At 37.0% G+C, this 13,969-nt stretch overlaps 1 protein-coding gene across 1 annotated transcript in view; it reads right to left on the bottom strand.

Annotated features, from left to right (window-relative positions):
- LOC126830382 (putative carbonic anhydrase-like protein 1) overlaps positions 1–13,969 on the bottom strand; it is a 93,970-nt gene that overhangs the window by 37,448 nt on the left and 42,553 nt on the right. The window contains exon 2 of the mRNA XM_050560766.2: positions 12,115–12,162. Within this exon, the coding sequence (XP_050416723.1) occupies positions 12,115–12,162 (48 nt within the window). The remainder of the gene's footprint in view (positions 1–12,114; positions 12,163–13,969) is intronic.

Below are 13,969 nucleotides of genomic sequence, written 5' to 3'. Positions count from 1 at the left end.
TTAAATTAGGTGTGTTAAGATGAAATTTGTATCATCAATTAATTGGAACATTGTAAAATAGTACAATTTGTTGACCAGAATAAAGATTGGGACATATTATTCAGTTACAACAAGAGTGGTATTGAGCCTTTAAATATAATGGCTAATCAGTTATACAGCATGTGTGCTAATCCCAAAGGTCACAACAGAAATTGTGTGAATAATAGCGAACAAACATCTACATTTTAAATAACATTTAAAAAAAGACCGAACACAGAGGAGAAAAATTACATCATTTCACGGTGCGCGCTGTATCATAAGATCTGTCATTGAGCCAACTGGCTTGGTTTCGATTCCCAAGTTGTACGTGACAAGGAGTAGGGTCGTCTGTCCAGCCTTGTGGGTTTTCTCCGGGTCCTCCGGGTTTCTCCCACTGCTAAAGACCCCTACGCACAGGCGAATTATTGAAATAAAATAGAACCATATGTTAATTCCGCAATGACGTCGAGTGTACGTTAACCTCTCTCTCTCTCTCCCTCTCTCTCTCTCTCTCTCTCACACACACACACATCATTTGACCCAACTGATCTATGCAAGCACACAAGGATGTATCTACTAACCTAATTTCAAGTATAAAGAACAGACTGGTTAAAGGCTATAACCTCATATATATTTCTTTCATCTGTTGACCGAGTGTTATGTGCAAGGGTAATTCGTGATAACCCATAGATTGCATATACTACTTCAACAAGGTCATGATTACAGACTGTTCATGCACGTCATCTCACCACCTTAGCCACGGGTCCTTTTCCGCTAGGTTTTGATCCCGATCATTCACCAAAGCAGAGGGAACAGACACCATATGGATTCTTCCGCCTCTAACTCTTTAAATAAAATACTAGATTGTTGCTTTAGCCCCCAAGTGGAGGAATTCGTTTCATGCGACACCTTTAAAGTTTTTCTTAAAAAGACAGAAAGAAACCATCATTAATGGCCATTTAAACATCCTATTTCATTAAGCCCAGGGCGGCCATTTTGTTTTTATCATTACTTTCTGTATTGACGAACGTGGTCCGATTGCTTAATCAATGTATTTGATATTTCTGTTGCTCCCATGTTGAACTGGACGAGTGTTTTTAAATGATGTGTACAACTAATTGGATATGAATTACTGAACCTATATACAGAATAAGTGAGTTCACGAAAATTCTCTACATTTCGTTTAAAGTTGCAATTTCATATTTTTAAGTTATATTTTTAAAATATATTAAAATAAAGCCTATAAACAGTCCTACCTTGTTAAAGAATAATCCTTTTAATCCTACAATTCACTATTGCCAGTTGAGAAATTGGCAAAAATATCATTTTCATCTTCAAATTCCAACGTTTGAAGAACCAACCAAATAAGGTCTAGGCTACTGCATGTGGGTCATAAATATCTCCCATAATGTATCTTTAATAAAATTCAAGAAATCAAACCATAACTTTGAATCATTCGAGTTTGTATCTTATGAACATATGAAAAAAAGAAAAACTTCTCGGGCAGTAATAGATGAAGATGACAACAATATATACTCTTTAAAAAAAAGTAGGGGATATTGAAATGCAAATACCTATGCAGGTTGTGATATGATAAATAGTCATGGACACTTGACATGCTTTGAGAGTATGTTCACAGATGAAGAACTTATCGCCCCAACAGAACCACTGAGCTGCCCGTGCGACACGGAATAGCGCCATAGGCCTACACGTGGGTGGGGTTCATTATCAAATTTGACAAAAGGAAGGGTTGATGAAAACTGCCGCTTGCTGGTTTATCCTATCCATGTTTGCTTTCCTATCGGTTCTTGCATAAGATTTACTGTTTAGCGTATCTTTGCTTTAGTGTGTTACGTTTAATTTGTAATGAGACGCCTTCAACATGATGAACGTCTACGTGCTATTGGCATGCTTCAAATCGGTTCTACACAGCGAGCAGTACGTAGTCAACATGCTTAATGTGTCACAGTCTGAACAGCATACTGTGGAACTGGTACCAACAAACACACAATGCTGATGATAGACCTTGTTCAGGTCGTCCTAGACCCACTACACAAACCCAGAATCGATGCATTCGTACACAGGTCCTGCGAAATTGAGGAAAAACGGCCAATCAGCTTTCTGTAAACTTGTACCAAGTTACAGGAATTCGAGCTTTCTGTAAACTTGTACCAAGTTACAGGAATTCGAGTTACAAATGCAGCCCATTTGCATGCGCGACAACATGTTTATGTTCATGTGTGGGCAATTGACCTGTTATTAACATACACTGGTTACCTCTAATAAAAACAGCAGTGTATTTCGGCAGTTTTGTATTGTTTCTGAATATCCCCTACTTTTTATGAAGAGTATATTTACGTCAATACATGTCAAAATAAATTATGACCAAATAACCAAATTATTACTAAATTTATTCAATATTCATGATACACGTTTACAGATATATACATAACTAACAATTTAACAAAAACATTTAGCACAAAACCTTTATCATAATGAAAGTACAGACCACAAGACAGTTTAAAGCTACAATTTCATATTTATACGTTATATTTTTAAAATTTATTAAAATAAAGCCTTAAAATAGATGGTATCTATAAACAGTCCTACCTTGTTAAAGAATAATCCTATTAATCCTATAATTCACTATTGCCCTTTTTTGAGAAATTGGCAAAAATATCATTTTCAACTTCAAATTTAAACGTTTGAGGATAGCTACTCCATGGTGGAGAATAGAAAACGAGGGAGGTAATTGTGTTATTATTTCCGGTGTAAATGAGTTTTAAGTGTGAGAATGACACCTATGATCGTATAATAGTGAGTTGACAACCTATTGAGCAAAAGACATAGAAATAATTATGTTTTGACTTTCTTAGAAAATATGAAATAGTAACTGGAATATTATCATGGAATCAGACATTTATTAATATTGCCTTCCATTATAGATTTTTCTATATTTTCTGATAATAAAAGTAGAGAGGTTACAGAGCAAGACCAATGTCGGTTTTTAATTTCTAATTGTTTCTTTACATAGTCTGTGATTAGAAAACGACATTTCGTAGTTCGATAAAGCCCACAGAAAACACTGGTCGATCAATGTATTTCAGAAAGTGTTTAACTAATAGCATTGCTTTTGGAAGAAAGATATAAAGAAAAGAATGGGATATTAGTGGCAAAACATCAATGTTGGTCTACCCACTAACCTTCAAACTCAATAAAGAACAGATCAAATTGATATAAGCGAGAATCTACTCTTAATGTCTGGTCTATCCTGTTAATAATTGGCAGGCAGTGTTTAAAATAATTGTGAAATAGAACGGGGTGTCATTTCTGGAATTTGATACATTTCAGAGATGGGCATTGATGGGTATCTTGTTATTAATTGCTTACAATGTCTGTGTAGTTAGTGTCTTGTCCACAGGTTTGTCTTATCGATTTTGTTTTCCTTGTAGTGTGGTGCTCCTGCACTTACATGTACTTATTTGTAATATCATTGATTCCCATAACGTGTAATATTTGAACACTGTAACGGCGATGGCTGAAGGAATACTGTAATACGTTACAGTGTTTACTGAAACCATAACGGCGATGGATGAAGGGACATGCTGTAATACGTTACTGAAACCATAACGGCGATGACTGAAGGAACATACTGTAATACGTTACTGTGTTTCCTGAAAACATAACGGTGAGGACTGAAGGGACATACGTTACAGTGTTTACTGAAAACATAACGGCGATGACTGAAGGGACATGCTGTAATACGTTACTGAAACCATAACGGCGATGGATGAAGGAACATACTGTAATACGTTACTGTGTTTCCTGAAAACATAACGGCGATGGCTGAAGGGACATGCTGTAATACGTTACTGAAACCATAACGGCGATGGATGAAGGGACATGCTGTAATACGTTACTGAAACCATAACGGCGATGACTGAAGGAACATACTGTAATACGTTACTGTGTTTCCTGAAAACATAACGGCGATGGCTGAAGGGACATACGTTACAGTGTTTACTGAAAACATAACGGCGATGACTGAAGGGACATGCTGTAATACGTTACTGAAATCATAACGGCGATGGCTGAAGGAATGCTGAAAACAGCTGGAAGAAAATAAAGTATATATTTATTCCCTTGCAAAACCCTTCCTTTAATGAGCGTAGGATTTAAACACCAAACGTCTCGCTTCATTGACATCCAAGGAATAAAAACAGATTCACTCGTTACAAAAAAATCAATTTAAAAGCATAAAACAACTTCTGGCATTTCCGTCACCAGCGATAAAAGATTTTTTAATGCAGAAGTTTTTAAGAAATTGGTAAAGATATTAAGTTTTAAGTAGATTTAGTTTTTTAAGCTTTTGTATAATCTGCTGAAATGTAAAATTTCCGTGTAGATTTTCTTGGTGACTGAAAAGATCTAATGTTCACAACTTTAAGTCTTACATTAAGAGGTGAGCTCATTGGTCCGAAGCCCGTTGTTCCGGTTCCGGCGGATACACTTTTATTACATGCACTGCATTGCTATAGTATTGAGCTGATCATCGGATAATGAACTTCCACATCCAACTGATAGAAGCGAGAATCCACTCTTGTGTTAGGTTCCCACTATCACGATTCGTGCTACGATTGAAATCGTGGTTTTAATCACGGAGTAATTGTAGTCATCATATCAGGTCTTATCATATATTGAGGTCAGTCGTAGTTATCATGTTGATCGTATCCGAACGTATCCGAACGTATGTGCAAGTACCGGGTCGTGGACACAATAGTGACAATCCTATCGTAACGCATCGCGCGACAGTGGGAACCTGGCATTAATGTCTGATCTTGGATCTAGTATATAAATACACGACACGGAGTAATAATACTGTCCTGGGTCTAGTATTTGATCATGTTCCTGAAGCAACGACCGCGAGTTTTACAACATCTAGCCGTTGCTTCAATACTCAACAATTCCCGAACTTTTGCGCTCGCTGTGTTTACACGTGACTAATTAGCATTGTCCAATCAGAGGTCGTGGCACATAACACACTGTAAACAAATATGACAAGTTTAGATCAGCCATGATTTCCAGCAACCTTGACATTGATCGAACCTTGAACTTTGCAACTCGATTGTCACATGTAGACATTTTAGCTACAAGCGCGAGACCTGATAATCGTAACAATATTTTTAACGAAGGATTCTGATATGATCACAAGCTGGGCTTATACCTAATCGAAATTAGTGCTAAAATATGCGGGGTGTTACGTGAAGGTTTATAAGATGTACGTAGTTAAGGCGAGATCAAGCCTTCTATTGAAGATGGTATATAATACACGGCACGGGGTAATAATACTGGACGAATTTGCATTGAAAAGAAACACGAAATAGAATGCCCAGAAACAATCGTTTTAGGGACTTCAGATTTCCGACTTTATGGATAACAGAAGGCGTTTTCACATAACGTTTTTATAGATTTTAATACCCTCATACAAAGTCAAAGTATGATGTCATTTCCGGAATGGGATATGACTCAGTGTTTTGTTTTTTCATTTTTGTTATGTTATATCGACGCAAAGTAGGTCATTTCGGGACTAACATAAGGTTTAATTTTTTTTCAATAATTCGCTTGCGCGTAGGGGTCCATATCAGTGGTAGGAAACCGGAGGACCCAGAGAAAACCCACGAGGTTGGGCAAGCGACCCTACTTCTTGTCACGTACAACCGGAGAATCAAATCACACCAGTTGACTCAATGACAGACCTTATAATACAGCGCGCGCACTCTAGAAGTATAATGACCAAGTATAATATCATAATAAAATCCAACAGTTGAAGACCGGTGGCGGGAGATCATCTCGACAGACGACCAACTACTTGATGTCGTCATACTATAAGATGGCTGACTAAGATCCAATAATCCTCATATAACGCCTCCTAACAACACAATCTTTTAATTGGATTGTGGGAGACGATTCTTATTGCTGTCCCGGCAAATAATAATAATACGATTTCCAGCTTAATTTGTCTCCGTTTGATAGTAATCGAAACTGATGCTGAGTACTGAACGTCCTTCAGTTTAGATAATAATGCGTACGCCTGGGTCTATTTGCGATATATAAATGATACTGAGAATAATTACCAACATGATGTTGGGGACACAATGTCGCCATATAAAACATTTATATGTCTCTATTGGTGTCATTGATAAACATTTTAAGGCACTACACCAACAATATTGTATCTTTAATAACAATTTACAAAATCAAAATATGAACATCAATACACCAATCAATTATAACGTGTTGCCACATAAAATTAATATTATTATCTATTGATTTCAGGCCGTCATCTCTGTCGTCTGTGAACGAGTGTAGGATATCGCGATTCTGTCAATGAACATCGAGGCCAAGATGGTATCTATGCCCCTTTTTTAAAAAAAAATTTAAATAACTTAGTAAGGAAAACATTCCGAATATCATTTTTGTTAAATTTAAATACGAAAACTTTTATTTCTGATTGGCCTTATGGCCCAGGAGGGGGTGTTGGGGGCGAATGGTTAACGCGTGTGCGTTTGATGATAAGGTCTGTCATTGAGTCAAGTAGCGTGGTTTCGAATCCCCGCTTGTACGTGACAAAGAGTAAGATCGCCTGTCTAACCTCGTGGGTTTTCTCCGGGTTCTCCGGTTGCCTCCCACTGCTAAAGACCCCTGCGCGCAACCATGCCAGTTGACTCAATGACTGACCTTATGAACAACACACACGCGCTAACCATTCGGCCATCCTACACCCAATATTCTAAATAATACATTACAAAGAATCAATTTAATCAAATAGACACTTATAAATTGTTGATCTGGCGGATATCACTGACTGATTTAACGCTTGAAACGATTTAATAGATATTAAATATACATTATGGGAGATAAGATAAAGAGCTGGCAGTTCTCACTATAATAGTTAAAAACTAGATAATGTAAATGGGGGTATGCTGAAAATGTCTGTCAAATTGCTTCACTCTAGGCCAGGGGTCACCAAATTTTGTTCATAGTGAGCCAGGTATAACTGAAAGAATGCCGAGCGTGGGCCAGATAAATGTTTTGCTCGGTACAATACACTGAATACAGAATACACTGAATGTACACAAAAAATAAGGATAGTCATACCAGCCAATCACTGGGCAGCATTGTCTCTGGCCAGTAACAACCTTGCACATAAATAAAACCTTGGCCTAGCAACAACACATACCCACAACGCGTGACGTTACTGACTCAGTGTACGATATGCGTTATGTAAGAAGTGAAACAAGCTAAAGCATGGGGGGGGGGGGTCAGCATGCAGCGGTGGGCCGGACAATCTGACGTCGCGTATTTTGGTGACCCTTGCTCTAGGCCAAGAAAAGCTTATTTTAAAATTTTTGTAGTCTCGAATGTCATTGTTAGCGCTATCACTACAATTAACAACGTCTCGATTATCCATTTTTGCGTTTAATCATCAACGGACGTTGAACAGCAGACCGGATTCAAATCCAATGAAAATCGAAGAGATAAGATAGCATCGAGAGTCAATTATGGTCTTTTCATGTTAATAAATGTCTAATTAATAGTTTTTATAACATTTCAGGCCTAAATAAAGGCCTATACGCAGATTTAGCTCTTGCATAATGCATGTTTAAGAAACTTCCGCATTATAAAATAAAATGTTACAAATGGTATTTTAAAATACAAATCGCGAAAATCAATGTATATCATTTCACAGGGCTAAGCTCAAACTAGGCGTGCTAAGATTGGACATAATCATTGAGAAGCCTTGTAAATACCAGCCAAGCGCTAAGAAAATTACAAGATCAAAAACAATCGGACACCTACGGTTCCTGATCTAACTACAGATGATGATATAAAGACTAGAAGATAGCGTCTGCTTATAATTGGTGATATCTTTAGATGTACAATGTCTATATAGACATTGGTGACTTTATGGGTGATTACTTTACCCTCAATGTCGATGAAGAAGAACTAATTCTTTATTCAATACTCGTCCACTGAGTCTGTATATACAGCGTCTGATTCCTATTGACGATCATGACCTACAACTGTGGGATGGGGCTTTACTTTAGAATGTTAGCGCATGGTTAGACTGCCCCCAGACTTAAGCCTATGTAAATATTAAATAAAGATATGGTCTTGTCTGATATTACAAGCATCCAGCTTGTCTGAATAACAACAATTTTGGTTTTCACCCATATGATGGTTTGCCGTCACGACAATTTCTCATTGAGTTTGCTTCTCGAGGCGTAAGGTCACAGTTGTGAATAGTGCAGCCTAGTATTGAAAATATCTGTAGTTTGGTTCATCTATGTCTGGAAACAAACTAATTCATGGTTTGTATTTCTGTGAATTTATGGTTCTGTGTAATATAATATTCAACAGTCAATTTATAGTTTATCAGACAGTTTTTAAATATGAAATTTAGGAATATGAAGCATTCATTTAAAGATACATTAAGGGAGATTAGATAAAGATCTGACAGTTCTCACTAGAATAGTTAAAAACTAGATAATGTAAAGGGTATATACTGAAAGTTTCAGTCAAATTGCTTCACTCTAAGCCGAGACAACCTTATTTTAAAATCTCGATTGTCATTATTAGTGCTGTCACGATAATTAACAAAGTCCCGATTATCCATTTTTGCGTTTGATCATCAACGGACGTTGAACAGCAGATTGGATTCAAATCCAATGAAAATCGGACAGATAAGATAGCCTAAAGAAAGACCCGCAATAGACAGAATCAGCTCTATCATAATGTATGTTTAAAGGCGCATTTCCAGTTTGCAAACTCAAAATTTTATTAATGGCCGACATTGATTTTATCTATTGGTTTAAAGCCCAAATGCGCAAGAAGGCCAATTAAACAACATTATACAAGAGCTAAATCTACAGATTGCAAGCCTTAAATCATGTTATATAAAGTATTAATTAGACGTTATTTAATTTACCAAGATCATAATCAACCCTCGATACCATCGGATAGCTCTGATATTAAATCCATATGATTCAATTTTATTTCAATAATTTGCTTAGCAGTGGGAGCCACGATGGCTAAGTGGGTAGGACGCTGGCTCGCTAGCCTGGAGATCGGGGGTTCGATCCCTGCATTGGCCGAGAAAGTTCATCCAGATTTTCCGGCGTGGTTCTCCCTTGTCAGTGATGCAGGACGGAAGGCCTGACAAGGACAGTTGTCTAGTCGTTCGGATGGGACGACAAACTGTGTGGCGTATGCCCGTCTTCATTAGTCCAGTTCGGAGCAGAACAGTAGGACGTTAAACCCCATTTCATTTCATTTCTTTAGCAGTGGAAGGAACGCGGAGGTTGCATTTACACCTTATAGTTTCAGTCTCAATTCTATCATAGAAGTTATAGATGAACCTTACTAATAACTTTACAAAAACACCATATATGTAGTTTCAGTCTCAATGCTGTCATAGAAGTTATAGATGAACCTTACTAATAACTTAACAAAAACACCATATGTAGTTTCAGTCTCAATTCTATCATAGAAGTTATAGATGAACCTTACTAATAACTTACCACCCACCCATACATCTATGGAATGTTTATTGTTCATCTGTCGGTTGTATAATGGTAGTTTTGTGAATACTCTAATGAGAAGAATAATGATAATTACATTAGTTTGTGAATATCGTTACTCTATAGGGAATTAGACGATAATCATATTAGTTTACAGGGGAGGAAATTACACCCTGGATACAGATTACTAAAGCTGGGTGGCAACCAGGGCCTTATGAGGAAACCTATTATCCGCCAGGAAAAGACGTTTTGTTGGTTGTTTAGTGCGTATACTCTTCTGCAGATCAACTACATCTTAAAGTTGCAATTGCAAATTTTCAAGTTATATTTTTAAAATGTATTAAAATAAAGCCTTAAAATAGATGGTACCCATAAACAGTCCTACCTTGTTAAAGAATAATCCTATTAATCCTATAATTCGCTATTGCCAGCTGAGAAATTGACAAAAATATCATTTTTAACTTCAAATTTCAACGTTGGAAAATGGCTGCCCTATGTTGTCAATAGCAAAACAGGGGAGGTAATTGTGTTGTTATTTCCTGTGTCATAGATTTTTAAGGGTGGGAAATAATGCCCATGATCGTATAATAGTGACTTGACAACCTATTGAGCAAAAGAAATAGAAATAATTATGTTTTGACTTTCTTAGAAAATTTGAAATTCTCGCTTTAATGTAGTTCAAATGGAAGATATTAGTTCAGGATGCATTAGATAACAGCGTGGTTTCGATTCCCCGTTTGTACGTGACAAGGAGTAGGGTAGCCTGTCCAACATCGTGGGTTATCTCCGGTTTCCTAGTTTCCTCCCACTGCTAAAGATCCCTACGCGCAAGCGAATTATTGTTATAAAATTGATCCATTTGTTAGTCCCGAAGTGACCTAGTCTGTATTGAGTGGACGTTAATCTCTCTCTCTCTCTCTCTCTCTGTCTATCACCTCTCTCATCCCTCTCTCTCTCGCCATCGCTACAGTTGGTGAAGTAATGTTCATTTCCTCGTGTGGAAGTTCTATATAGTCTTCACTTTTGCCCTTTATAGTTTGTTTCCTCCTACTGTTCGTGCCTCTAAACGTGACGACATAAAATTAATATCCAGTTTTCATTTCCCACTTAAATTGATTCCAAAAATAGCCTTTCGTAGTTCCGGTAATGGCGGAAGGTGAAGCCATTGTAATAAGACACTATCCTATCACCGTGTTCCGTTAAAATTGTACCAGGCCGTTGTAAAGATCGACTTTGTATGTATAATTACACGCGCTTAATAAAAAGCTAACAAATTGTGTATTCAATGCAATATGCACTTTGCAAACTAGATTCCATTAAAGATAAATCGCTACGGGAGACATTTCCAGTTTTTGATTGGTTTAGATTTCAGTTCCGTTGACATTTTCGATTTTTTTGTTATGATCGCTAGCAGCATTGTTTGCATGGCAGCTTATGTCATTAAATTAACAACAAGCTATAAAGCAATTTTCGTATTTTAAATTGGGATCGTGTGAAGCGGTCATATCGACAGTAAAAGGTGTTTTAATGATAAGGTAAATTATGTCGATAATAAAGTAGTAATTATGTCGTAATAGAGATTTGTTACATGTATTACCTGTGTTACCTATGTCACGGGGTTAATTAATATGTATTATGTAAGTTGTTCTTGCTATATTAGTCCAAATTGCAATTAAATTAGTGGAATGAAATGAAACGAAATGGGGTTTAGCGTCCTACTGTTCTGTCCACGATAATAAACGAAATCATGATTTTCAGTCCTTCAATCGACAGTCTCCGTGAGTGCCGTCCATATTAAAGTTTAACGAAGATATGGCAGGCATTGTTTAATCTGGTTAAAATACAGATCTATATTTCGTTTCGATTGTAGTAAAAGGTCGCGTCAGAGGTCGCACGAACGGCTTTTGACCCTATGACGTCAGACATGGATTAATCAATCAGCGATGACGTTTCTAGTGGTTTACCCACAGTTCCGTGTATTGAACGCCAAGAAACCGGCGTAAGAGATAGTTTCATTGGCTAATCCCTCACGCAATCCAGACGCAGGTTATATAACAACTCTACCAGATCTTAGTGTACTACAGACAAGTAAAACGAAATTTTGAACTATAAAAAAACGAAACGAAATAGGATCTGTGTTTTAATCATATTGGGCATTATCCATTTAATATCTTAGCGGACTCGAAACCACGCCAGTTGGTTCAGTGACAGACCTTATGATGCAGCGCGCACGAGTTAACCATTCGGCCATCCAACCCCGCCTCATGGTTTATATAACATTTGAAGTCAGTAAAAAGACAAATTTAGCTCTAGCATAATGTATTTTTAAGATTGAAAAAAAAAATCATTTAATACAAACGTCAGCTGTAGACTAGACTATACAGGAAAACTGGCACCGTAAAGACAGATATATACAAATATATCAGGAGTTCATATGAGTTTTGTAATAAACTGAAATGCATAACATGATGTGAAAACTTGCCGGAGTATTATTTGTTAAATAATTCGTTCTTACCTGATATACCTTCATACGACCACCAATCTGCCCATAAACCATAATTACCTGTAATATATAAATAAATATATTCACTACATCACCTATTGTTTATATAAATTGACGCAGGTTGACATGGCAATCAAGCCCCATACTATGTTCATCATCCCCGAGGGGGCCTCATAGGTGTGTGGGCTTCATATACGAGGCTGAATCACTTTCTCGGACTGTTGTCCATACTCTGTTCTTCTAAACCCCATGGGGCAGTCGTGGGTTTGATACACGAGGCAAAGGATGCCTACTCTTTTCTAGAACCCTCGATACTTTCCAATAGGGGACTCACGGTGGCTAAGTGGGTAAGACGCTGGCTCGTTAGCCTGGAGATCGAGAAAGTTCATCGTTATTTTCCGACGTGGTTTGCCGTTGTCAGTGGTGCAGGACGGAGGGCCTGACAAGGACAGATGTCTAGTCGTTCGGATGGGACGAAAAACCGAGGTCCCGTGTACACATAGGCATGCGCGTAAAAGATCCCTTGGCTGTTGGAATTCGATATAAAAGTAGGCCGTAGTGTAGCTGTCCGGGCTAAATTTCCCTCATAGCGCACTGTATGGCGTATGCCCGTCTTCATTCTAAAGCCGAGTCGGAACAGAACAGTAGGATGTTAAATCCCATTTCATTTCTTTCCATTAGTAACGTCCATCAACTTGGTACGTTCCATTGCTAAAGTTTAAACATTATACGACTAATTTTTCATTCTGTTTTTTATGGACCTTTGTTTGCCGTTTAGATCGATGGTGCTATAATTTACCGATATTAGTATTATTGTAAATATGGTAGTCTTGTGATAATACAAGATATATAACCAGAAACAAAAAAAGACAGCTACCATTTTATTAGCTCATAAAAAAGACATGTTGATTGTCACAACGTCAATTGTTTTGTTGTTAATATGTAAAAAACAAGTGCAATAACCTGTATAGGATATGTCAGTTATAAAAGATTGTGAAAATAAATTGCCAGTGAAAGTGTGAGAACCAAGTATCATGTTTTCATCTTACTGATGCCAAATCCATTTGTTTAATAAAACACGTAGATTCTGCCATCATCAATAGCTAAACACATTGTAAGGGAAATGGATGGGGTTATAGAAAAAAAATGAAAAAAAATGTATTAACAATTATGCCGAGCGCGGATAATATCTTCAAATCGCAATGAATTGTGACATTTGTAAATTCATGTTCTTATATCCAGACGTTAAACGCCGACGATAGTTAAACATACATTATGCAAGAGCTAAATCTGCCTACTGCATGTCTCTATTTAGGCCTGAAATGTTTTCTAAATTATTAATTATAGCGCTTCATTACACGTGAAGTGTTTCTAAGCGCATATCACAAACATATACTTCAAACACACAGAAACAATCAAAATCAGGAGAACATAATTAAACACAGCTGCCTGTTAAGCGCTATTATTCAAAGGTTTATATCCAACAAATCAACCGGCTAATCTCTATATTGAACTCAGTCGAGGTATTACCTGATGAACACCTACACCAAGTAGAGTTCAAAAATAATGGCGTTAAGAAGCATATATAACAGGTCTGACTATTCTTATCCGTGCACTGCAAACCAGTGAGGTATATAAATCGAACAATAATTAATTAACTGACCCAGACCATATTCAACTCTCGATAACATTAATAGCCTGCGATATTTTTTAAAAATAATTAAATCGATAAATGGATAATCGAGACCTTTTTTTTTTATCGTACCGACTTTAGAAATGTGGATCGAGGCTAGCCTAAAATTCAAAATCTAATATTTCGGTTAGAGTGGAGCAATTTGACTGAAATTTTTAAAATATTCTATGTACA

This window comes from Patella vulgata, chromosome 8 (assembly GCF_932274485.2).
Source record: "Patella vulgata chromosome 8, xgPatVulg1.2, whole genome shotgun sequence".
Lineage (NCBI taxonomy): Eukaryota > Metazoa > Mollusca > Gastropoda > Patellidae > Patella > Patella vulgata.
Note: the sequence above shows the minus strand (reverse complement) of the source record. Positions and strands in the feature narration are given on the sequence as shown.